The sequence below is a fragment of the Lithobates pipiens genome, unplaced genomic scaffold (genome assembly GCF_037356315.1).
Source record: "Lithobates pipiens isolate NorthernLeopardFrog02 unplaced genomic scaffold, aLitPip1_a1.2 Scaffold_10, whole genome shotgun sequence".
Classification (NCBI taxonomy): domain Eukaryota; kingdom Metazoa; phylum Chordata; class Amphibia; order Anura; family Ranidae; genus Lithobates; species Lithobates pipiens.
In genome coordinates, this window is record NW_027507686.1 from 174104014 (window position 1) to 174131740 (window position 27727).

At 40.3% G+C, this 27727-nt stretch overlaps 1 protein-coding gene across 3 annotated transcripts in view; it reads left to right on the plus strand.

Moving 5' to 3' along the window:
• Positions 1-27727, plus strand: part of LOC143935844 (uncharacterized) — a 139435-nt gene that overhangs the window by 92959 nt on the left and 18749 nt on the right. For 2 of the 3 annotated variants that reach the window (XM_077459970.1, XM_077459980.1), the window contains exons 35-46: positions 133-9444; positions 9818-10003; positions 11604-11890; positions 12298-12472; positions 17968-18212; positions 18811-18994; positions 20143-20347; positions 21216-21391; positions 22036-22105; positions 24182-24294; positions 25529-25560; positions 26699-26876. In XM_077459970.1, the coding sequence (XP_077316096.1) occupies positions 133-9444; positions 9818-10003; positions 11604-11890; positions 12298-12472; positions 17968-18212; positions 18811-18994; positions 20143-20347; positions 21216-21391; positions 22036-22105; positions 24182-24294; positions 25529-25560; positions 26699-26876 (11163 nt within the window). The remainder of the gene's footprint in view (positions 1-132; positions 9445-9817; positions 10004-11603; positions 11891-12297; positions 12473-17967; positions 18213-18810; positions 18995-20142; positions 20348-21215; positions 21392-22035; positions 22106-24181; positions 24295-25528; positions 25561-26698; positions 26877-27727) is intronic. The other variant, XM_077459988.1, reaches the window with a different exon arrangement.

Consider the following 27727-nt stretch of genomic DNA (forward strand, 5'->3'; position numbering starts at 1 on the left):
ATATTTACACTCCTCTTACTCCTTTCCTAAGAATGCCACACCTCCCTTCTATTTCATTTTATGAGCATGTTATAGCTGCATATTCAATATTATATTCACTTTTTTATTTTTATTTTTTTTCTAATGTAACAGCTATCCAGAGCACCACATCAAAAGGCACTGAACCCTCAACGGTTACCACTTCTACTTCCACAACTTCCACACTTTCTATCCCTACTAGTGAAACAGTTTTCTCATCCAGTACTACAAAAGAAACCTCACCCACCGTAGTTACAACAGGCAGCGTTACTACCATATTATCACCTTCTACAACAACAGCCTACACTTCGGAAACTATACCAACAATAACCACTAAAGAAACACTGGCTACTACTACAGTCCTCACTTCACATCCTACCACTGCTAGTGAAACTGCAACAGTTTACACACCTACAGTATCAGTACTAACCACCACAGCAGGTGTTACACCTACTATTAAAACAGGTTCAACTACTAGAAGTGAAACAACCGAAATACAAACATCCACTGAATCTACACCATCCTCTACCACTAAAGGTATTGTTACCAGCACAACTGCAGTGCCTACTTCCAGCACAGAAACAACACATAAAACTACAACTATCGCTACCACATCTGCTGCTACTGAAAAAACATCACCTATAACTGAACTTACAGCTACAACAGTCTACATTTCCTCTGAATCTAAACCAACAGCAACCACTGGAGAAGCGCCACCTACTACAGCACACACTACACTTAGTACCACTGGTGAAACTGTAACAACAGTCACACCTACAACATCTCTACTAAGCACAACAGGTGTTTTAGCTACTACTGCTGAAAGTACCACACATTCTGATACTACAAGAAAAACAACAGAAATACAAACACCTACTGAATCTACACCAGGCTCAACCACCAAAGGAGCTGCCCCCACCACAACTGCATCTCTTACTACAAGCAGTGCTACAACACCTCATACATCAATTGCATCAACAACAACCCCAGCCACTGAAACTACAACAACTACTGAATCTCAACCATCAGCATCCACTAAAGAAACACCAACTGCTACTACAGCACACACTACACTTCTCCCTACTACTGGTGAAACAACAACAATTTACACACCTACAACATCTGCACTAAGCACAACTGCAGGTGTAACAACTACCACAATTTCTACTGCTACACATAAAACAACAGAAGTACAAACACCTACTGAATCTATACCAGGCTCAACCACCAAAGGAGCTGTCCCCACCACAACTGCATCTCTTATTACCAGCAGTGCTACAACACCTCATACATCAATTGCATCAACACCAACCCCAGCCACTGAAGTTACAACAACCTCTGCTACTATTACTGCTACATCATCTGCTTCTACTGGCGAAGCTATAGTTTCTACTACAAGTGCAAAAACAACACCTTTAACTGAATTTACAACCACACAAATCTACACTTCTTCTGAATCTCAACCAACAGCAACCACTAAAGAAACACCGACTGCTACTACAGCACACACTACACTTCTCCCTACTACTGGTGAAACAACAACAATTTACACACCTACAACATCTGCACTAAGCACAACTGCAGGTGTAACAACTACCACAAGTTCTACTGCTACACATAAAACAACAGAAATACAAACATCTACTGAATCTGTACCAGGCTCAACCACCAAAGGAGCTGCCCCCACCACAACTGCATCTCTTATTACCAGCAGTGCTACAACACCTCATACATCAATTGCATCAACACCAACCCCAGCCACTGAAGTTACAACAACCTCTGCTACTATTACTGCTACATCATCTGCTTCTACTGGCGAAGCTATAGTTTCTACTACAAGCGCAAAAACAACACCTTTAACTGAATTTACAACCACACAAATCTACACTTCTTCTGAATCTCAACCAACAGCAACCACTAAAGAAACACCGACTGCTACTACAGCACACACTACACTTCTCCCTACTACTGGTGAAACAACAACAATTTACACACCTACATCATCTGCACTAAGCACAACTGCAGGTGTAACAACTACCACAAGTTCTACTGCTACACATAAAACAACAGAAATACAAACACCTACTGAATCTATACCAGGCTCAACCACCAAAGGAGCTGTCCCCACCACAACTGCATCTCTTACTACAAGCAGTGCTACAACACCTCATACATCAATTACATCAACACCAACCCCAGCCACTGAAGTTACAACAACCTCTGCTACTATTACTGCTACATCATCTGCTTCTACTGGCGAAGCTATAGTTTCTACTACAAGTGCAAAAACAACACCTTTAACTGAACTTACAACCAAACAAATCTACACATCTTCTGAATCTCAACCAACAGCAACCACTAAAGAAACACTGACTGCTACTACAGCACACACTACACTTCTCCCTACTACTGGTGAAACAACAACAATTTACACACCTACATCATCTGCACTAAGCACAACTGCAGGTGTAACAACTACCACAAGTTCTACTGCTACACATAAAACAACAGAAATACAAACATCTACTGAATCTGTACCAGGCTCAACCACCAAAGGAGCTGCCCCCACCACAACTGCATCTCTTACTACCAGCAGTGCTACAACACCTCATACCTCAATTGCATCAACACCAACCCCAGCCACTGAAACTACAACAACTACTGAATCTCAACCAACAGCATCCACTAAAGAAACACCAACTGCTACTACAGCACACACTACACTTCTCCCTACTACTGGTGAAACAACAACAATTTACACACCTACAACATCTGCACTAAGCACAACTGCAGGTGTAACAACTACCACAAGTTCTACTGCTACACATAAAACAACAGAAATACAAACACCTACTGAATCTATACCAGGCTCAACCACCAAAGGAGCTGTCCCCACCACAACTGCATCTCTTACTACCAGCAGTGCTACAACACCTCATACCTCAATTGCTTCAACACCAACCCCAGCCACTGAAACTACAACAACTACTGAATCTCAACCAACAGCATCCACTAAAGAAACACCAACTGCTACTACAGCACACACTACACTTCTCCCTACTACTGGTGAAACAACAACAATTTACATACCTACAACATCTGCACTAAGCACAACTGCAGGTGTAACAACTACCACAAGTTCTACTGATACACATAAAACAACAGAAATACAAACACCTACTGAATCTATACCAGGCTCAACCACCAAAGGAGCTGTCCCCACCACAACTGCATCTCTTACTACAAGCAGTGCTACAACACCTCATACATCAATTACATCAACACCAACCCCAGCCACTGAAGTTACAACAACCTCTGCTACTATTACTGCTACATCATCTGCTTCTACTGGCGAAGCTATAGTTTCTACTACAAGTGCAAAAACAACACCTTTAACTGAACTTACAACCAAACAAATCTACACTTCTTCTGAATCTCAACCAACAGCAACCACTAAAGAAACACTGACTGCTACTACAGCACACACTACACTTCTCCCTACTACTGGTGAAACAACAACAATTTACACACCTACATCATCTGCACTAAGCACAACTGCAGGTGTAACAACTACCACAAGTTCTACTGCTACACATAAAACAACAGAAATACAAACATCTACTGAATCTGTACCAGGCTCAACCACCAAAGGAGCTGCCCCCACCACAACTGCATCTCTTACTACCAGCAGTGCTACAACACCTCATACCTCAATTGCATCAACACCAACCCCAGCCACTGAAACTACAACAACTACTGAATCTCAACCAACAGCATCCACTAAAGAAACACCAACTGCTACTACAGCACACACTACACTTCTCCCTACTACTGGTGAAACAACAACAATTTACATACCTACAACATCTGCACTAAGCACAACTGCAGGTGTAACAACTACCACAAGTTCTACTGCTACACATAAAACAACAGAAATACAAACACCTACTGAATCTATACCAGGCTCAACCACCAAAGGAGCTGTCCCCACCACAACTGCATCTCTTACTACAAGCAGTGCTACAACACCTCATACATCAATTACATCAACACCAACCCCAGCCACTGAAGTTACAACAACCTCTGCTACTATTACTGCTACATCATCTGCTTCAACTGGCGAAGCTATAGTTTCTACTACAAGTGCAAAAACAACACCTTTAACTGAACTTACAACCACACAAATCTACACTTCTTCTGAATCTCAACCAACAGCAACCACTAAAGAAACACCAACTGCTACTACAGCACACACTACACTTCTCCCTACTACTGGTGAAACAACAACAATTTACACACCTACAACATCTGCACTAAGCACAACTGCAGGTGTAACAACTACCACAAGTTCTACTGCTACACATAAAACAACAGAAATACAAACACCTACTGAATCTGTACCAGGCTCAACCACCAAAGGAGCTGCCCCCACCACAACTGCATCTCTTACTACCAGCAGTGCTACAACACCTCATACCTCAATTGCATCAACACCAACCCCAGCCACTGAAACTACAACAACTACTGAATCTCAACCAACAGCATCCACTAAAGAAACACCAACTGCTACTACAGCACACACTACACTTCTCCCTACTACTGGTGAAACAACAACAATTTACACACCTACAACATCTGCACTAAGCACAACTGCAGGTGTAACAACTACCACAAGTTCTACTGCTACACATAAAACAACAGAAATACAAACACCTACTGAATCTATACCAGGCTCAACCACCAGAGGAGTTGTCCCCACCACAACTGCATCTCTTACTACCAGCAGTGCTACAACACCTCATATATCAATTGCATCAACACCAACCCCAGCCACTGAAGTTACAACAACTACTGAATCTCAGCCAACAGCATCCACTAAAGAAACACCATCTGCTACTACAGCACACACTACACTTCTCCCTACTACTGGTGAAACAACAACAATTTACATACCTACAACATCTGCACTAAGCACAACTGCAGGTGTAACAACTACCACAAGTTCTACTGCTACACATAAAACAACAGAAATACAAACACCTACTGAATCTATACCAGGCTCAACCACAAAAGGAGTTGTCCCCACCACAACTGCATCTCTTACTACAAGCAGTGCTACAACACCTCATACATCAATTGCATCAACACCAACCCCAGCCACTGAAACTACAACAACTACTGAATCTCAACCAACAGCATCCACTAAAGAAACACCAACTGCTACTACAGCACACACTACACTTCTCCCTACTACTGGTGAAACAACAACAATTTACACACCTACAACATCTGCACTAAGCACAACTGCAGGTGTAACAACTACCACAAGTTCTACTGCTACACATAAAACAACAGAAGTACAAACACCTACTGAATCTATACCAGGCTCAACCACCAAAGGAGCTGTCCCCACCACAACTGCATCTCTTACTACCAGCAGTGCTACAACACCTCATACATCAATTGCCTCAACACCAACCCCAGCCACTGAAGCTACAACAACCTCTGCTACTATTACTGCTACTTCACCTGCTTCTACTGGCAAAACACCAGGTATTACTACACCACACACAACACCTATTAGAACTACTGGTGAAACAACAACAATTGTCACACCTACAACATCTGCACTAAGCAAAACAACAGGTTTAACAGCTACAGCAAGTTCTACTGCTACACATAAAACAACCGAAATACAAACACCTACTGAATCTATACCAGGCTCAACCACCAAAGGAGCTGTCCCCACCACAACTGCATCTCTTACTACAAGCAGTGCTGCAACACCTCATACATCAATTGCATCAACACCAACCCCAGCCACAGAAACTACAGCAACCTCTGCTACTATTACTGCTACAGCAGCTGTTACTACTAGCAAAGCTATAGTTTCTACTACAAGTGCAAAAACAACACCTTTAACTGAACTTACAACCACACAAATCTACACTTCTTCTGAATCTCAACCAACAGCAACCACTAAAGAAACACCAACCACTACTACAGCACACACTACACTTCTCCCTACTACTGGTGAAACAACAACAATTTACACACCTACAACATCTGCACTAAGCACAACTGCAGGTGTAACAACTACCACAAGCTCTACTGCTACACATACAACAACAGAAATACAAACACCTACTGAATCTGTACCAGGCTCAACCACCAAAGGAACTGCCCCCACCACAACTGCATCTCTTACTACCAGCAGTGCTACAACACCTCATACATCAATTGCATCAACACCAACTCCAGCCACTGAAACTACAACAACTACTGAATCTCAACCAACAGCATCCACTAAAGAAACACCAACTGTTACTACAGCACACACTACACTTCTCACTACTACTGGTGAAACAACAACAATTTACACACCTACAACATCTGCACTAAGCACAACTGCAGGTGTAACAACTACCACAAGTTCTACTGCTACACATAAAACAACAGAAATACAAACACCTACTGAATCTATACCAGTCTCAACCACCAAAGGAGTTGTCCCCACCACAACTGCATCTCTTACTACCAGCAGTGCTACAACACCTCATACATCAATTGCCTCAACACCAACCCCAGCCACTGAAGCTACAACAACCTCTGCTACTATTACTGCTACATCACCTGCTTCTACTGGCAAAACACCAGGTATTACTACACCACACACAACACCTATTAGAACTACTGGTGAAACAACAACAATTGTCACACCTACAACATCTGCACTAAGCAAAACAACAGGTTTAACAGCTACCACAAGTTCTACTGCTACACATAAAACAACAGAAATACAAACACCTACTGAATCTATACCAGGCTCAACCACAAAAGGAGTTGTCCCCACCACAACTGCATCTCTTACTACAAGCAGTGCTACAACACCTCATACATCAATTGCATCAACACCAACCCCAGCCACTGAAACTACAACAACTACTGAATCTCAACCAACAGCATCCACTAAAGAAACACCAACTGCTACTACAGCACACACTACACTTCTCCCTACTACTGGTGAAACAACAACAATTTACACACCTACAACATCTGCACTAAGCACAACTGCAGGTGTAACAACTACCACAAGTTCTACTGCTACACATAAAACAACAGAAGTACAAACACCTACTGAATCTATACCAGGCTCAACCACCAAAGGAGCTGTCCCCACCACAACTGCATCTCTTACTACCAGCAGTGCTACAACACCTCATACATCAATTGCCTCAACACCAACCCCAGCCACTGAAGCTACAACAACCTCTGCTACTATTACTGCTACTTCACCTGCTTCTACTGGCAAAACACCAGGTATTACTACACCACACACAACACCTATTAGAACTACTGGTGAAACAACAACAATTGTCACACCTACAACATCTGCACTAAGCAAAACAACAGGTTTAACAGCTACAGCAAGTTCTACTGCTACACATAAAACAACCGAAATACAAACACCTACTGAATCTATACCAGGCTCAACCACCAAAGGAGCTGTCCCCACCACAACTGCATCTCTTACTACAAGCAGTGCTGCAACACCTCATACATCAATTGCATCAACACCAACCCCAGCCACAGAAACTACAGCAACCTCTGCTACTATTACTGCTACAGCAGCTGTTACTACTAGCAAAGCTATAGTTTCTACTACAAGTGCAAAAACAACACCTTTAACTGAACTTACAACCACACAAATCTACACTTCTTCTGAATCTCAACCAACAGCAACCACTAAAGAAACACCAACCACTACTACAGCACACACTACACTTCTCCCTACTACTGGTGAAACAACAACAATTTACACACCTACAACATCTGCACTAAGCACAACTGCAGGTGTAACAACTACCACAAGCTCTACTGCTACACATACAACAACAGAAATACAAACACCTACTGAATCTGTACCAGGCTCAACCACCAAAGGAACTGCCCCCACCACAACTGCATCTCTTACTACCAGCAGTGCTACAACACCTCATACATCAATTGCATCAACACCAACTCCAGCCACTGAAACTACAACAACTACTGAATCTCAACCAACAGCATCCACTAAAGAAACACCAACTGTTACTACAGCACACACTACACTTCTCACTACTACTGGTGAAACAACAACAATTTACACACCTACAACATCTGCACTAAGCACAACTGCAGGTGTAACAACTACCACAAGTTCTACTGCTACACATAAAACAACAGAAATACAAACACCTACTGAATCTATACCAGTCTCAACCACCAAAGGAGTTGTCCCCACCACAACTGCATCTCTTACTACCAGCAGTGCTACAACACCTCATACATCAATTGCCTCAACACCAACCCCAGCCACTGAAGCTACAACAACCTCTGCTACTATTACTGCTACATCACCTGCTTCTACTGGCAAAACACCAGGTATTACTACACCACACACAACACCTATTAGAACTACTGGTGAAACAACAACAATTGTCACACCTACAACATCTGCACTAAGCAAAACAACAGGTTTAACAGCTACCACAAGTTCTACTGCTACACATAAAACAACAGAAATACAAACACCTACTGAATCTGTACCAGGCTCAACCACCAAAGGAGCTGTCCCCACCACAACTGCACCTCTTACTACAATCAGTGCTACAACACCTCATACATCAATTGCATCAACACCAACCCCAGCCACTGAAGTTACAACAACCTCTGCTACTATTACTGCTACATCATCTGCTTCTACTGGCAAAACACCAGGTATTACTACACCACACACAGAACCTATTAGAACTACTGGTGAAAGTACAACAATTGTCACACCTACAACATCTGCACTAAGCAAAACAACAGGTGTACCAGCTACCACAAGTTCTCCTGCTACCCATAAAACAACAGAAATAAAAACACCTACTGAATCTACAACAGCCTCAACCACCAAAGTAACTCTTGCCAGTACAACTGTATCTGCAACCTCTGGAGAAACTTCAGCTACTGCTGCAGCACATACTACACCTTCTGCTTCTAATGAGGAAACTACAACAATTTCCACACATACAACATCTGTAGTAATCACAACAACAGGCAATACAGCTAATACAAGTCCCACCATGGAAAGTAAAACTACAGAAACATACACGTCTACTGAATCTATACCAACTCCAACCACAAAAGTCACTGCTACAAGCACATTCACATCTAAACCATTCATATCCACTGAAGCTGCTACTCCCACCACATCCCATTATACTACATCCACACATTCCTCTGCTATAACTGTCACTCAGATTACTACATCTGGAGCAACTACACATACATCTCCGGAATTTTCGACAGGTGAAGTTACTACTCCAGTAAAGGCAACAACAGCTGAAACTACTACAAAGAACACTGCCCCTTCAACTATATCAGAAGGTACTTTAATAGGTATTACATATGTTGTAATTTTTTACTCTGTAGATAGGAGTTAAAAAATGATATGGTGTGCTATAGATAAAAAGTAATCCATTGCCATGCCTTGTTCTTTGCTTCTCCTTCTGGCCCCACTTTTAAAACAATTGCACATTCAGAATGTGATAATATAGTTTAAGTTACCATTGTTGTTGACTTGGTACTCTTGCATGAACAGTTGTTAAGGCTTTGGGGGTTACCATTGACCGCAGTTTACTTTGAATGCATTAATGAATCAAGGGTACCAGACATAGTTTGGACTGTGATGATTTAATTTCCTTTTTTCTTTTTAATAAATTGAAAGAATAAAATGTCAGTCCCTTTATTTTTTTTATATTTCTTTTAACAGCATTTACCACAATTGTTACAACTGGCCCTACAGTGACACATGAGGCACCATCTACCACAAGGAGTGAGACATCACCAGTTACAACTTCTATTACCACAATTCCTGTCTCACATAATACTCAGGACATCACTATCACTTCCTCTACAATGTGTGTATGTGTATACAATGGGGCATCTCATACACCAGGTAATGTAATCAACAGGAAAGTGATAATTATTTAGTTATGGAAACAGATGGGTTAGTTTACTAAAGGCAAATAGACTGTACAATCTGCAAGTGTAGTTGCTCCAGAATTTAGTAAATAAGGGGGAGCTCTGCTGGCTTCTATCACCCAATCACATGCAAGCAAAAAAAAGATTATTTTTTTCCTGCATGTGATTTGGTATTCTTTGCAACTCTGAAAATCTCTGATTGCAAGCACATCTATAGGTTTTCATTGATTTATTATTGGCAGATATGTTAATGGTAAATTAATTTTTACATGTACAGCCAGAAGACTCAGATAAATGACTAAAGCAGGCCATACGTTATGTCATTTTCTTCCTTCCACCTCAGGTGAAAGGAAAGAAAATAGCCTTATTCCCCCATCCACACTGAATCCCTCCCATATCGTAATTGTGTTCTGTTGGCAGAGAGCGCAGGGAGCCTTTCTCGCCGGCAGAATACAAAGATCACTGCTGGCAGCTATAGCATGCAGAAAATACGAAAGGCTGGTTTTACTGAAGTCAATCTATAAATTGGCTCCAGTAAAACCAGCCTGCCCATAGTTGGATTGAATTTCTGCCGGTCTTCGCTGAACTCGCCGAGATTCGATCCATCTATGGCTGGCTTAAGGGAGTCGGAAGGTATTGTTGAGAAGAGGAAGCACAACTAATATGACTTGTTCAAGCTTTGAATAAAGTAGTAAAGGGATATAACCTCTTCAAGGTTGTTTTTTTGCCATATGTTTATCATTAGAGGAATACCCCTTCACTAATGCCGGACTTTTCCACAGCAAAGGTCCAACGGAAAGAATCCGTTGGACAATTCAATCGTTTGTGGGCTTCATCAGACCTTTGCTGTCCAAAACTTTAGAAATAGAACATGTTTCAAATTTTTTCTGCCGGAACTCTGCCGGAACCCAGTTCCTATGGAGAAATCCGATCATCTGTATGCTAGTCCAATGGATGAAAACCGATGCTAGGGCAGCTATTGGCTACTGGCTATGAACTTCCTTATTCTAGTCCGGTCGTACATCATCACGTTCAAATCCATCGGACTTTGGTGTGCTTGTGTGTGGCCAAGCCCGTTCCTTCGGAAAGTCCGTTGTAACTCCGCTGAAAGTCCACCAAAAAGTCTAGTCATGTGTACGCGGCATTACTGTCCCAGGAACAGGTCTTTAATGAAAATATTCTCCCTTACCTCTTGTTCTGAGGACAACGCTAAAATTGTGGATTTTCCCTCACTTTCTTGGTAACAGTTGTCACCAGTACAAATAGATAGCATGTAACTCCCAATTGGGACACAAATAGCAATAACAATTTCAGGGGTCTAACCTTCTCCATCTATCCAAAATTAAATGAAATCTTTTTTTTCTATAGAGATACATTTATTGATAACAGTTACTATAAAAGTGTATAGTGAAAGTGAAGTAAAGTTACTGCATTCACACATCTAAAATATATTAATCTGATATATAAAATAAAATGGTATTGTATGGATTTTAGAATACATAATGTACTGTTGTTGTAATATCCAAAAAGCTTAATGCCGCAATTATTATGATAATATTTGTTTTAAATGTCAGGTGAGATAACCAGCGGTGTAACTGATGACACTTGCTACAAAGTCATCTGTGATCCAGAATGTCAGACTCAAGTGCAGCATTGGCCTTGCTCAACAACACCTCCGACAATTAGTCCAAAAACATCATTTACTAGTATTCCAACTCCACCTTCAACGCAGTCAACAGCCACTACAACACCATCAACTACTCCAAGACAAAGCTCAACCACCATTACTAAAACCACAACTTTAACAACTGAAGTTAAGACAACACCTACTACCGGATGCATACTTGATAAACATTATAAAGTTAGTATATTTTTTCTTATGATTATTCTATTATGGGAACATACCACCTAAGTTAGAACATCCTGCTCTGGTTATTTTATTTGCTAGCCACAAATTTATAATCTATATAATGACCTATTAATGTAAGTTATAAATGTTGCTGATTTAGAGGCCACATCTCTTATATTCTTTCAGGATACATTATTTGTCCTTTTTCTGTTTAATTTGATTACTTCTCAGTAACCAAATGTCTTAATTCAGCCATTTAAGTCCTGGTCCTTATCTATTCAAGGCTTATATTACATTTACACAAATATATGTAAATTGATCTCTAAACTACATTATGGGTCTGAAATGAGAACTTCGCCTAAGTTAAGGGGCAAGTCACACTGTCTCATGTAACCCTCTGAAATTCTGTATTTCTCCAGGAAGATGAAGTCTGGTCATTGTGTAACTGCACCAAGGCTCGGTGTTTACAAAACAACACAATTGAGATTACGCAGATCAAGTGTGAACCACCTCCTAAGATCACGTGTGCCAACGGACGCCCACCAGTACCTGTTCCAGATGAAGACTTATGCTGCTGGCACTGGGAGTGTGAATGTAAGCTCTTCTAGTCATATTAAGCCCCGGTTCACACTGGTGTGACTTAGGATGCAACTTGAGACACTATGGGGGTGATTTATTAAAACGGGAGCATGACACAGCTGTGCATGGTAGCCAATCAGTTTATAACTTCAGCTTGTTCAATTAAACTTTAACAAAAAACCTGGAAGCTGATTGATTTCTATGCAGACCTGCAGATTTTGCACTCTCCAGTTTTAGTAAATTAACCCCGCAGTGTCGCATGACAAGTGAAATCACATTATGTGCAATGGTGACCATTCGAATTAGTGTGACTCAAGATGCTGTGACTTTACATTTACTTTACATTTACATAAAGTGTGAACCACCTCCTATGATCACGTGTGCCAATGGACGCCAACCAGTACCTGTTCCAGATGAAAACTTATGCTGCTGTTACTGGGAGTTGCAGATTTTGAACTCTCCAGTTTTAGTAAATCAACCCCACAGAGTCAAATGACAAGTGAAATTACATTATTTTCACTGGTGATCATTCCAATCAGTTGATTTAAAAAAAAAAGGTTCCTCCACTACTTTGGTGCAACTCCTGTGCAATTTCAGCCCCATAGACTTTTTTATGTTTAAATATACACTTTTTATTTATTTCATTGTATAGATATAAATAAACACAGTCACATATTAAAGTGGAGGGCCACCCTGAAAAAAAAAATACATAAAAAATTTGAAAAAAATCTGAAAAAAAAAAAGATTTTTTTTTTAACTTACCAGAAATGCCTGTTGCTAGGCACATCATCCTAATCTGCCTCTTCCTCCTCCGCGGAGATCTTCTGTCTTCTCTCCTCCGTGCAGCGTCTTCTGGGTAATGGGTCGTGCTGTGTTCTGGGAACTGTGTGTCCCAGAACACAGCGCGCCCCATTCACAAAGTGCTGTGCGACTCACGCATGCGCAGTAGGAAACGGGCAGTGAAGCCGCAAGGCTCCACTGCCTGTTTCCCTTAGCCAAAATGGCGGCGCCGGGACCCGAGACCGAGGGACGGGTCAGCCTCGGGCGGCCGACATCGCGGGCGCCCTGGTCAGGTAAGTGTGCTTATTAAAAGTCAGCAGCTACAGTGTTTGCAGCTGCTAACTTAAAAAAAAATAATAATAATTGAAACCGGCCCTCCTCTTTAAAAAGAAAAAACATGCTGTTCCTTTATCTATGCTCTATCCACTTATTTCCCCTACCCCTAAAAACCTTCCCACCGGAAAAAAAAAAAAACCCATTCCATACCCCCCTCCCTCCTTCCCTCCTCAATTCTCTACATCTTTTTCAATTCCTCCAGGTTCCCAACTCCCTGAACTCCCGCCATTTTCCCCCATAAATTCCAAAATCTCTCCAATGAATTTTCTTCTATATGGATAGTTTCATCTATAATTCTTATTGTTTCAACCCCTGCAACCAAGTCCTTCATACTTGGAACTTCCTAGGACCTCCAGAGACTCGGGATTATGCTTTTGGCTGCATTTAAAAGAAATGGAACTAGGGTATTCTTATAGTGAGGGGCCATTTTCCTTGTATCATTAAATAGACAATCCCAAGGATTCTTCTGTATCTGTTCTCCTGTGATTTGGTAGGTTGCTGCCAATTTTTCAAAAAAAGCTGCGCTGTGATAATCAAATTCAAAATCATTACAATTACAATTTTTTTTATTTTTTTTATTAGGTTGCTGCCAACATTCCCTCCCAGTAGGGTTGGATCTTTGTGCATTCCCACCAGAGGTGCGCAAAGGTCCCCGGGTCCCTTTGCCCCGATCCTGTGTGCTCTCGGGGGGGGGGGGGTCACATACCATCTAGAGGCGATTCAGTTTGCATTGTGCGCTATACAAGTATTTCATTCATTCATTCATCTTGCCAGGAGTCTATAGCACATTTCAACTTTGTATCTCCTGAGGAGTAGCAAGGAATTCTCAGGATTTTCCTTCTATGTTCCTGAGCGGGCCTATCTCCTCTTCCCATTTCCCCAGATATGGAGGGAATTCTGGTTCTATTTCTTGAATTAGTATCCTATAAATTTTGGATATACTTTGATTTAAGTTAAGGGGAGAGAAAAAAAATGTCTCTATTGTCCTCATCTGTCCTTTTCCCCGTAGCGGTTGTGGTATCAGCCCCATAGACTTAGTATCAATAAAAGCCCCTTAGCCCTGTATTTATTGTAAAATTGCTAAGTAAACAAAATGTCATTATCATGCGAGAATTTATTTTTTTCATTCAGGGCTATTTGATGTTTTAATCAAAGACAATCAGGGAAGCAGTATCTGCTATAGATTACAAACAATATTAATTGTTTAGTTGTAAAACAAATTTTTATATAAATCGTAACATAAAGGCCCCTTTCACAATGGGACGGGAGCGACATCGGCGGTAAAAAGGCGCTATTTTTAGCGCCACGTTACCTTAGTTTTAGCGGCACTATTCGGCTAGTGGGATGGTTTTAACCCCCGCTAGCGCCCGAAAAAGGGTTAAAACTGCCTGCAAAGTGCCACTGCAGCAGCGCTATTCCAGCAGTATAGCCATGCTGCCCCACTGATTTCAATGGGCAGGAGAGTTGTATACACCACTCCAAAGATGCTGCTAGCAGGACTTTTTTTGGCGTCCTGCCAGCGCACTGCTCCAGTGTGAAAGCCCTCGGGGCTTTCACACTGGAGAGACAGCAGCGGCTGTTTCAGGGCGCTTTGCAGGTGCTGTTTTTAGCGCTGTAGCACCTGCAAAGCGCCTCAGTGTGAAAGGGGCCTAAGATATACAACATCAGTTTAAACTATAAATACAAAAAATAACTTAAACAATTATAGTTTTGTTTAATTTATGGTGTAAAAAAGTGCCTGAAGTTTGAAAGGATTGCTTAATTCTTTGGCATATTAAAATGTAACTATAGGCAAAGCCTTTGTTTTGTCTTATAAAGTATAGAATAAGATAGAGAAGGGTTAAAACCTTTTCTTTTTTCTTTCTGTTATTGTCCCATTGGGGAGATTTGCTACCACTTCTTGTTCCAATGACGCAATTGGAATTACGTGGGAATCTTTTGAAATTGCTGAGAAATTAAATTTTAGACACGTGCACCCAATGGAAGAATCCTCTTCAACTCCTGTTCCAGTTCCATCTGTAAAACTTGGACTTCCCTTGATGTTTTGTATGGTGACAATAGTCTCCAGGACAAACGAAATGGTACATCTACCCGATAGGGACCCAGACTGCAACAAAAGCCCAACAGAGGTTTTAACCATTCCCTACTCTATCCAAAATTACAAAAAAGAGTAGTTTTATGTTTTTAGACATATTTTTATTTTAAAACACAGGTAGTCCGTCAACCACACACAGTTAAAAAGAACCTCCATATCATGTTTGCAATCTGCACATCCCGTTTGCAAATTACTTTGGCACGGATAAAACATTTTACTGCAGAAGAATTAGGTGTGTCCAGCATAAGTTAAATAAAAAAAAGACTGTGATATGAGATGTGAGATATCCCTCCTGGCTCTGTGGGCTGTCTTTGAGAGTTTATTTTATCTGTATCTTTATCTTCTTCTTCTTCCAGCCATTTTCTTAATGCCATTTTAAATCACATGTTCCAACCCACATTTGTCAAAACAAGAATGGCAAAAACAAGGCAATTTACAATAAGATTCAATGACAGTTTGGCAAATTGAGGGATAGTCAAAGCTTTCCACCTAACAAAACAGGCCTTGGTAGCAAATATTCATTTCAGACAATGCTTATCAAAGCATGTGATGGGGTGGTAGACAAAAATAGACAGTGATCTGACATGACTAATAAATTATATCTTACTATTTATTGTTTGTTATCTCTGTGATGTGAAGTTACTGAAAAAATTGCCCCATGCATATCTAGACTTACTTTAATTGTAGTAAAATATAGCGAGTATCAAAATAAGATGTAATTTGTCTTGTTTTTTTTTTTTCTTATAAAATCTGTTTTTCATTTTTTTAATCCCTTTTCCATCACAGTGCTGCTAATGGCCTTCAGCCACTACTTGTCTGTAGGCCCTCACTCTAATGTTGGCTGCTCATTAATGATCTGGTCTGGCATCCTAAAGTGAAAACAGTAGACCAAGTCTGTACAATTTGTTTCACAATGGGTGCTTGCAGTCTCCACGGGGACACATGTCAGGGTGACGGTGCAGGAGCACACTTGGAAGATAATTGTTATCTCATAGCAGGAAGTGTCCAAATAAGGCCCCTCTAAATATTTAAACCCTAAAAACTTAAGGCTGAATTTTAGGATGATTCGATTTTTTTTTATATACTTCTTTCCTATGCACAAAAAGTATGAGCAGAAAATATTCCCTGTACCTTACGCCTATTCTGAGATGTCACACTACTGTTAGTGCTCAATAAAGACTTAGGAAGAAACAATCAAGTTGCTGGCATTTCTTGCTATTCTGAGAAAATGATGTCTGTGACATCATCAATTTTCTTCTCATGCTACGGCTATGTTCTGCTGGTGAGGGGAGGGATCAGTTTAATACCCAATGCCACATCCAATGAGCGCTAAGCAATACATGAGGCTGTGACACAACTGGTGGCCCTGCTCAAGGAGAGAGCATAATGGTGACCAGTTATATGATCTAGAAGGCCAGGGTTCAGCTTTAAAAATAATAACATAATGCTCACTTTTCCATTCCCTTGAATATAGAAACGGTATACATATAAACTAGCATTCCTATCCCCTGTGGGTCAAAAAATTAGTTCAATGTGCCTCTCTCATATAAAGCATCAAAGGACAGACATTTGCACTTGCCACAACACATAAGACTCAGTTCACTATGCTATAATGACCTTTATTTACCATAACAACCTTTATTTTCAGCTGAAAATAATAACTGTAATGAAGGTATAGTTTAGTGCATTGGGCCCATTGAAGGAAAAGGGTACGAACTTTGAGTTTTGAAAATGTCTTCACAATAACATGTTGCTTAGCAAGAACAGCCCTTGGCTACCATTGTGGATCTTTAAGATAATTGTTGTGGACACTCTATTCATATCTATTTGGTGAAGAGTGGTTTGAGATGAATGAACTATCTAACTATTTCAACCAAGATTCACACAACTTTCTTCTAATATTCACACATTCTTTTCTAACTGACTTAAGCCGGGGGGGGGGGGGGGGGTGGCATCCCCCTGTCAGAACACAACAGCTCAGTGGGGAAGATCGCTGTACTAATGTTGGATGGATAGTACAGTGGCTCCAACCAGAACTGACCGTTTCTTTGTTCAACCTGCTGGGTTGTGCAAAAAAAAAAAAAGTGTAGTGTGTACCAGGCTTTAGGTGAAAATGTGTGACTCAGGGGTGAAAGTTGTGTGAATCTTGGTTAGAAACAGTGATGTGTAGACCCCTAAGCATTGCATGTTATGAATGCACAAGTTAAATCTATTTCTTAAATCGGGCTAATTGCATAGACAACAAAATAAGTTGGTTGTGCTAAGCAGCTTTAATGAAAAATATTAATTTTTTATCTAGGTGTTTGTTCAGGATGGGGTGATCATTATAGCACCTTTGATGGGACATATTACAGTTTCCAAGGCAACTGCACATATGCTTTGGTGGAGGAGATAGAAAAGAAGACAGATAATTTCGGAATTTATGTTGATAACTTTGACTGTGGATCAAACGATCGTGTCTCCTGTAGTCGTAATATTATTATCCGATATGAAGCTCAGGAAATCCAAATGAAAAAGAAGAGTTTGCCTCATACCAATGTCCAGGTAAGATCATGTACAAATATACTACGAGGGAGATTTATTAAAACTAGTATACACAGAATCTCATGCAGCTGTGCTTAGTAACCAATCAGTTTGTAACTTCAGCTTGTTCAATTAAGCTTTAGCATTCAAACCTGGAAGTTCAGGTTTTTCTATGCACAGTTGCACCACATTCGATTGCACCAGTTTTAGTAAATCCCCCTCTCTGTGTTGCCCCTTAAACTAGAAGTGGATTGAAGGGGGTAATGATGTGTGTGCATAACCTTTTGCATAATGTATTATATATACAACAATAAACAATAGCCACCTTGCTGTTGCTGTTTCTTAGTGTAGACAGTCCCAATAAAATTCTTTTTTATGTAGTTTTCACAGAGCTGTTCAGGTTTTAACCTTGCGCCAACCAGCTTTATTATTTTTGTATCATGAAACAGACATAGGCATTATTTGCAAAGAAAACTGAACAGTTTCCAAGATTTAGATGGAGTGTTCATATACTTTTGGCCATATAATATATACACCTCCATTTTGTACAATTCAACAGAATCCATTGGGGCTATTTATTATAATTTAGTGAAATTTGAAAAAGGTCTCTTTTTTGCAGGTTTTCATAAATGGTGAAGTTGTTGGTGTGCCTTATAAGAAATACGGAGTAAAAATTTATAAAGTTGGTATTAATCATATTGTGGAAATTCCCGAGTTGAAGACTAATGTCACTTTCAATGGAGAGGATTTTTCTGTCAAAGTACCATCTAATGTTTTCGCAAAAAACACACAGGGACAGTGCGGTAAGCTTTGTGACCTGATTATTCAATATGTGATTTTTATGCTATTTCATATAACAATTACTGTGTAAAATGTAAAACAAATTAAATATGGGGAGATTTTTTTGCTTTTGGGAATTAGTTGAATACATTTTTATTTGCAATTGTCCTTTTCACTTTTTGTTAGGACCAATCAAAGGTATACAAAAGAAAATAAAAGTTGCATGTGATCTTGTGGTTCTCAGTCTTTTTATCATCATGCTCCTAACAGGTTCTCCTGGCAGAATGGAAAATCATGGTAGTCACACGATCGGGAACCACACATACAGTAGTGGTTCTCTGTCCTGTTTCTATGACCTTAGGCTGGTATAAACCCAGTTCATGTGGTAAGAACTGGACTTAGCCTGCAGCTGAGCACTCCAGGTAGAGTTCTTACCACATCAACTGGGTTTCTACCCAGTATCTATGTGTGGTTCCTGATCATGTGATCACCATGATTTGTCACCCCTTTTTTTACATATGCTTTGTCTTCTGCGTGAGTGCTTAGCTTTTCTAAGCGTTTGGGAAGGCTGTAGTTTATAGACTTGTGTCCTTAAGACAAGGTCAGTATCCAATCTGTGTGGGTACCAGACATGTGATCATTAAGATTAGCCAATGTGGGACAAACTTTAGCTTTGCCTGAAGTTTTGTGTTCCTTTGTGAGGTGGAGCTCTGAATGCCCATCCAGCTCTTCACAAAATGGACTTATGACCACTAAGTGGGATAACAGTTTTACCTACAAATTTTGACAAAATTTATTTGCGTAATTGGGTATCCTGGGTTCTGGTGAAGACAGATGCCTGCTAATGTACTCAAATAGAAGTATACTTATTTACCCATATTAAGGTAGCTGAATGATTACTTTAGGGCCCCTTGGCATCTGTCTGGTGATTTGTGTTACCGAACACTTGTTAACATGCCTTGAGGTAAGGCAGCCCAGTAATTTCATTTTGATTAGTTGATTATTGATTATCTAGTGCTCTGTTGTATAGTTTAGTAGATTTTTATACTTTATAAAAGGACTGGATGACAGAATACACATAATTACAGAAAATAAAGGGTGGACTTACAGATACAGTTATGAATGCTTAATTCCTGCACCCAGCTTTATTTGTTATTTCATTCATATGCAGGTACTTGTAGTAATGACCAAACGGATGACTGCAGAACAAGCAGTGGAGAGATTGTTTCAAGCTGCGCAGCTATGGCTGACACCTGGATTGTGCATGACTCAAATAAACCCACATGTGATCAGCATAAGCCTACACAACCCCCTCCAACCACTGGGCCCTCTGTTGTTTGTCCTCCATCACCAATGTGTGACCTCATGATGGGACCGTAAGCATTTACAGTCTTCAATTCTGTTTGTAGAGGTGTCAGAAGAAATGTCTGTTTTTCCTCCAAGTATATTCCTAATATACCTTAATTAATCGAGGTTATCTAACCAAATTGTTGTAGATCTTTCTTCGACTTACTCTACAGATGCCATATGAAAATATTAGATTTTGTATCACTTTCTGTTCCGAGGACAGTGGTCTCCTGACAAATTGAAAGAGATAATCTACCCAAGGGACTCTTAGAAATTGGATTTGTTTTTCTTTTTTTTTTAAGTTTACTGCACTACTAAAGTGGCCCTTTGCACTTTCTATCAATTCAGTATAAGCCCCCTCAGCATGTCTGTATAAGGATGCTCAGTGTTTCTTTGGAATAAGTTGATTTTAAAATAAGTTTTATTTATTTGTTAAAAATAATAATAATCTAATCCTTTAGGAAGCAAACTAGTATGAAGGTAGGAGAGTCCTAAGCAACTCAGCAATAAAGACTGTTTCTTAATTAAAAACAGCTGAAAACTCAAAGCAGCTGCAGACTTTGTACTTCTCAGCCTTCTAAGCTTTATGAATAGAGCCTAGCACTAGAGTCCCTGCCTCCCCCCCCCCCCCATACCCATTAACAAATTGCTGTTTTAATATTGTGTCCCAGTCCTTTATCTGATAAGGATCCATGCTCCATGCATACATTTCAAATTTTGATCCTAGAGAGTCCAAAAATACAATGCTATAGTCTGGATTTACCTTTAGGTATTTATTGCCTGTACGCAAACAAAAACAAGAAATACATTTTCCTTGCATAGTTATACAATAATGATTTACTGGTCAATTAGAATGTAATTGTATTTCTTTTTCTTGTGTTCCTTCTCCCTTAAAAGAGTTTTTCAGAAATGCCATGAGATAGTCCCACCAAATGATTACTACCAGGCATGTGTTTCTGATAGCTGCCATGGCGCCAGCTCTAACATGCCATGCAACAGTTTGCAGCACTATGCTCTACTCTGCGGAGATCATGGAATTTGTATTGACTGGAGAAGTCAAGCTTCTGAATGTCGTAAGTTTCATATTGAATACTTTATTTGAATGATTTTTTATACTCAGATATGGCCTTAAAACACTGAACATAATTGTGATGCTCAAAAATAAGGTAGATGCTGGTGCCTCAAGTATTACATAAAAAAAAGCATTTAACTTCCTTTTATATCACAATATTAACAACAAAGATTTAATTGCAGCATGTTTTGGGTGAAATGCTATAATGTTTTTTAACACAGTGTAGGAAATTTAGAAATACACAACAGGTAGTAGAGGTAGGGGTACATAAATCAGATGCCTCTCTGATGTACTTTTATCTCTTCCATCTATAATAATGAGTTTGTGATAAATGGGTTTGCAAAATACATGAAGTAATGCTGTCCCCTTTATGCTTAGATCCCTCCTGCAACATTTTGCATGCATTCTTTGTTATTAAGTTGTTGTTTACTTTTGTTATTTGTCTTTACATCATTTAGGCCCACTTGCTAAATTAAGCACAGTGCTACTCCCAAACTATTTGAAGTGTAATGGGGGCATATTAAAATAAAGATGCTAATTGTTCACACATAGCAGTAATAATAACAGTCCAATACTGGTCCAACATTCAAACATTTGACTTGATCAACCACAGACATCTTCAATATGTTATTGCTTTTCATTTAGCCATGGAGTGTCCATCTCACCAAGTCTACAATGCCTGTGGTTCAGCTGCTCCAAGAACTTGCCAGACCACGTAAGTGTCTATATACTACACTGCATGCTTAGTAAACCTACAATCATTGTGCAACAAAGATGAGCTTGGATTTTATAAGACTATTGTCATTAAATTGCAATATTGATGATTGTGGCTAACAGAATTGAAATGTGCTAGACTGGTGCTAGCATGACAGAGGAAACACTAGGTTAAACAACGTTCTAAGCCAGATATTACTGAATCGATAAAAATAGCTCCAGGACTAAAGTACACATAGAATAGACAATCAAGAATGATCAGTGTTGTCAACTGATGGTGGATGATGACCGTTGAGCTTCAGGGGACTGAAAAAATCTGGTCTTTTTGAGAGTTGCTAAAGGGGTAGATCAGGCATTATTAATTGGTGGACCGCAGATCTTGGCTGAGTCAATGTCTTATCTGGACCACTAAAGTCCAGCCATTTAAGTGCTGTTCTGCCCATAGACATCACTGCCGCCGCTGTCATTCTCACAGAAATGAAGATGTGAGGCGGGACATGTTCCCCAGCCACAGAGATGTGAACCTAGTCTAAGAGGACAGGGGGCTGTGATATGAAGGATCTGACTCGTAGCACAAACATGAAATTCGGACCTCTACTGGATGAAAATTTTACTTAATGGACCTCCGTGAATTTTACTTCAATACCTCTGGGGTAGATTTTGCAGTGCAAGCAACTTCCATTCAATAGATTTTGCAATTGCTACAGTAAGCTGACAGTTACTACAAACAGGTAGCAAGGGCAACAAGGTGCAGTAAAGAATGGGGATGAGGACACAAGTGATACTCAAGCAAGACCAGACAGAGTTAGCTAAATGAAAAGCAGAGGATACTAACAGGGGCTAGATGGCTACCACACAGAGAATGTGAGACAATAAAAAACACTGACCAAATAAAAGCCAGAGGGAGACATGAGACACAAATGTAATGATCTAGATCACAGGGTCCTGGGGAACTAAAGAAAAGGATGAGAACAACGTGAAAGATGACAGGAAAAAAAACAAGGTAAACATATCTGACAGAGAAAATACAGATGTCTCCTGAATGAATAGCAAAGGAATAGATACCCAGGAGGTTTTTGGGAGATCAGAAAAATGGGAATACCAGACAGCACAATGTGGTGATATAATGTAATTGTACAGACAAGTGAAGATACTTAAACACGGTTGTAGTAAGAACACAATTTAACAGATTCTGGGTTAAAAACTCCTAAGGCCGCGTACACACGGGCGGATTGTCTGCCCAACTAAGTTCGTCAGACAATCCGACAGACAGTCCGTTCAACTTTTGAATGAACGGACTTGACCACACACGATGAACAGACAGTCCGCTGAAAACTTGCGCGATGATGTGTACAGCACGTACGACGGGACTAGAAAAACGACGTCCAATACACTGCAATGCAATCTTCGACCGTGTAAATCCTTTCTGAGCATGCGCCATACTTAGTCCGTCCAACTTGCCTACACACGAGCGGACTGTCCGCTGAAACCAAGTTTGGACGGACAAAACCAAGTTTGGACGGACAAAATTACGGAAATTCCGAAAGACAAAGTCTGTCAGACTGTCCGCTGAAAAAGTCCGCTGAAGCCCACACACGAGCGGATTGTCCGCTGAAACACGGTTCAGCGGACTAAGTTGGGCAGACAATCCGCCCGTGTGTACGTGGCCTAAGAACCCACAACCACCAATAGCCACCCTGAAATATGTTAAAAACAATGACTTATTGATGTACTTAGCAAAGTTGAAAGAGTTTAAACAATCTTCAGCTAAAGAATGTTCTTCAAGTATTTGCAAACATATAGAAAATTGGGTTTGAGTTGAAGTTATGAGCTATGCCGTCCATTTTGTTGCAGTGCAAGTTTTCTATATGTTTATGACACTATAGCATTACTGACAAAAAAGTATTTTTCTGCTATTTATATGAAATCATTATGTTAATTTAAATAAACACAATGTATATGTACTTATTGTGTTATGGTGCCATTCTTTTGAATGGAACCTTAATGTACTAAAGTGCGATGCAGTGGATCACTGCACAGAACTATTAATTGAATCCTAATACATGTTATCTTCTAGTCCAGAGGAACAATCAACAATGAAGAGTGATAAACGTGTGACTGAAGGGTGTTTCTGCCCTGTGGGTACAATGCCATTCAGCCCTGCATTGGATGTTTGTGTATCTACCTGTGGTAAGTAGTCATGTTCTGTCAAAGGGCAACTAAATTACTAACAACAATGCTGTATATATACCAAATGAGGGTGAAATATTCTCTTAGATACCAGAAACTTTCTATAATATTATGAATATCTTAGCCCTTGTACACATGGTCGGAGATTCCGACGGAATGTGTCCGATCGGACCGTTTTGTCAGATAATCTGACTTTGTGTGGTCTTCATCGAACTGTTTCCGACGGACCAAGTTTTTCAACTTGTCGGTAAAATTTTCCCGACAACATGATCCGATCGGACCTTGTCCGATCATGTGTAGAGAATTCTGATCGGACAAAGTGCCACGCATGCTCAGATCAAATTCCTACACCAAAGCTATTGCCTACTAGCCTGAATGTAGTCCCGTCGTAACGAAATAATGTCATCACGTTCTGAACGATCGGATTTTCCGACAACTTTGTCCGACCGTGTGTATGCAACAGTTTCGGACAAAATCCGTCGGACAAAATCTGACGGATTTGGTTGTCGGAATGTCCCACCGTGTGTACAAGGGCTAAGACTACCTTGCCAACAGTGTAACAACAATGCAGTGTAGTTTCACTGCAGAAGAAACAGTGTTGTCTTCTTGTTAAAAGGAAAATAATAGAGCTTATGGCATGATCAACAGATAAAAAAAATGATGCCACAGGGAGGACTCAGAAAAACAAAAACTGCTGTGCTAAGTATAGTGACAGACTTCCTCATATATGTCATATCTAATATTGCCCAAAGTTACAATTTGGGTATTATCCCCACACCCGTTCTTCTAATATTCACCTTCCCTTCACTCTCTTTAAGCCCCAAATTGTACTTGTAGGAGCTACACTGGGCTAAGGACTCCTGCCCCACATGACAACTCTTGGGCTTGGCAATCAGGTTAGGAGGCAACCATTGATGCATTATGGTACAAAGGGAATGAGTCATCTGCTCCCCTATACCAAGAAGTGCCAGGTATTTTTGTTAGCTCTAAAGGATGGACATAGCAGTGGGAGAGCAGCGGTGAGTATAAGCAGTAGGGGCTCAATTAACAAAAGCCATTGCTTTGCCTAGCTTGCCACCCCTCACAAAACATACAGTATATATATATATGTTATACTTAGTTTTTTTACACAGAAATAAACATTGGGAAATCCTTTTCCCCGGCCATCTTTTATTACCTAATAGACACTTTGACATAAGGCATGATCGTAGATCTAACACTGTCTTTCTTTCAGGATGTGTTGGACCTGACAGGATACCACGGGAGGTATGTCCTAGTATGGATTACAATTTCTGTCTTCTGATTTTCTGATATCAGCACTAACGCCTACACTGCTTTTATAGCACAGTGCCAAAGCTGCCTGTACCAGTCTCACTTTTTTTTTGTTCATTTTGGTTAGAGTAAGAGAGGGTTATATAATCCCTGTAAGTTTTTTGTCATATATGCCACATTGGGGAGATTTACCTTCACTTCCTGTCCCATAGCCAAACAGGAAATCCCTGAAAATTAAGGGAATCTCTTGGGCCCCTAGGAAACCATAACTAGTGTGCCCATTGGAAAATGTATCTTCTATTACTTCTTTGGGAACAACCCAAAATTAAGATTTTTTTTTCTTCTAATTTTCTTTTACCTTCACTTTCAATGAAAATCATAAACAGGACAAATCAAGAGGGTGAATCTCCCTAATGAGAGCACAGATAGCAATAAAAATCTAATAGGTGTTCTGATCCATCTCTACTCTGTACAAAACTAAAAAAAAATGTTTGCCTTTAGTTATACTTTAATACAGTTTTAATGACTCTTTCAATTCACAGTTTCTATCTAAATCATTGATCTGTTTTTAAAGGAGTTGTAAAGTCATACTTTTTTTTTACTTAATGCTTTCTATGCAAAAGCCTTCTGTGTGTAGCAGCCACCCTAATATTTACCTGAGGTCACTCTCTGTCCAGCGATGTCCACGAGTGTCTCGGCTGTCCAAAAATCTCTCTTCTCAATTGGCTGAAACACAGCAGTGGCATCATTGGCGCCTGCTGCTGTCAATCAAAGTCAGTCAGCCAATCAGGAGACAGAGAGGGTGGGGCCGGGCCGCAGCTCCATGTCTGAATGGACACAGGGAGCTGTGACTTGGCTCGAGTGCACCCATAGGAAGCAATTTGTTGTGGAGGCCTTAACAAGAGGGAGGGGCCAGGAGAGCCGAAGAGGGACCTGAGAAGATGAGGGTCTGGGCTGCTCTGTGTAAATCCACTGCAACAGAGCAGGTAAGTATACCAGGTTTGTTATTTTTATTGAAAAGAAAACAAGACTTTACAATCATTTTAACCCTGGGTGATTGAGGGAATGGACATATCCTCAAATCCCTAGTGGTATCCAATCTAAATTAATTAACAAGAGTTTTCCTGCACAGTTTGGAGAAGAGTTCCAGTCTGCCTGCCAGCAATGTGTTTGCAGAGAAGGTGGTAGCGGCATCACTTGCCAGAAACGCCAATGTTCCAAAGTGAAACCCATCAAGTGTGATCTGGAAGGTTTCTATGCTGATGTTCAGACCAATCATCTAGACCCCTGCTGCAATGAATCCGTGTGCAGTAAGTGTTGTATGCATCGTGTTTCATTGTTGTTATAAGGTGATGTTCACACAGGCACAGAAAAAGGTCTCTTTGATATAAAATTCCAGTTCCACTATGTGATTTGGTCACCTTACCTGACACTACATCTGAAAGGGAGCAGTCAGTTATTTGACTTAGTGTACAATCTGTAGTGCTTCACATCACATTGATTTGAATGTTGCATTCAACATTTGGCATAAACCTCCTGATGGTTGATTGCCACATTTCCACCTACAGACTCTCCACTGGGACAGAATTTGAAAATCAGGTGGAACGGCAAGCAAAGCGATAACACTATACATTGTTTTTCTATCCATCTATGCAGCACTGCTTTCCTCAAATAAACGGCTTAATATTTTCATCTATCTGAAAACATGTAGAGGAGTTACATGTTTTGTTCCTATGTATGTGCCCATTCCAACACCTCAGCATGTCTATACTAAGTATGCTGAAGGTTGGAAAAAGGCTCTTCTGATAGGGTACATTGCAAACTTTTTGTGCTTTGCAGTGTGTTAGATACACTGTTATTCAGCCCAATGTTGTATACTGTGTGGACAGAAACACATAACTGTTCAGAACCAAGTTCAAGTATGCAAACTAGACACTCTCTAGATGCCATGATTAAAGCTGGCTATTATTAGGGATATTAGCAACTGCTCATTTAAACATATTTTTTTTTTGTTTGTTTGTTTTATGCATAACTCTGTGTGATGGGCATCATCTTGCTGACTGTAACAGATCCAATACTTGGCATAGGGAGATTGGCTACCAGTAGTCTTTCCAAATCATAGCTTTAAAGAAGCAGGTCTCTGGGTTGGGGCATGGTGGTG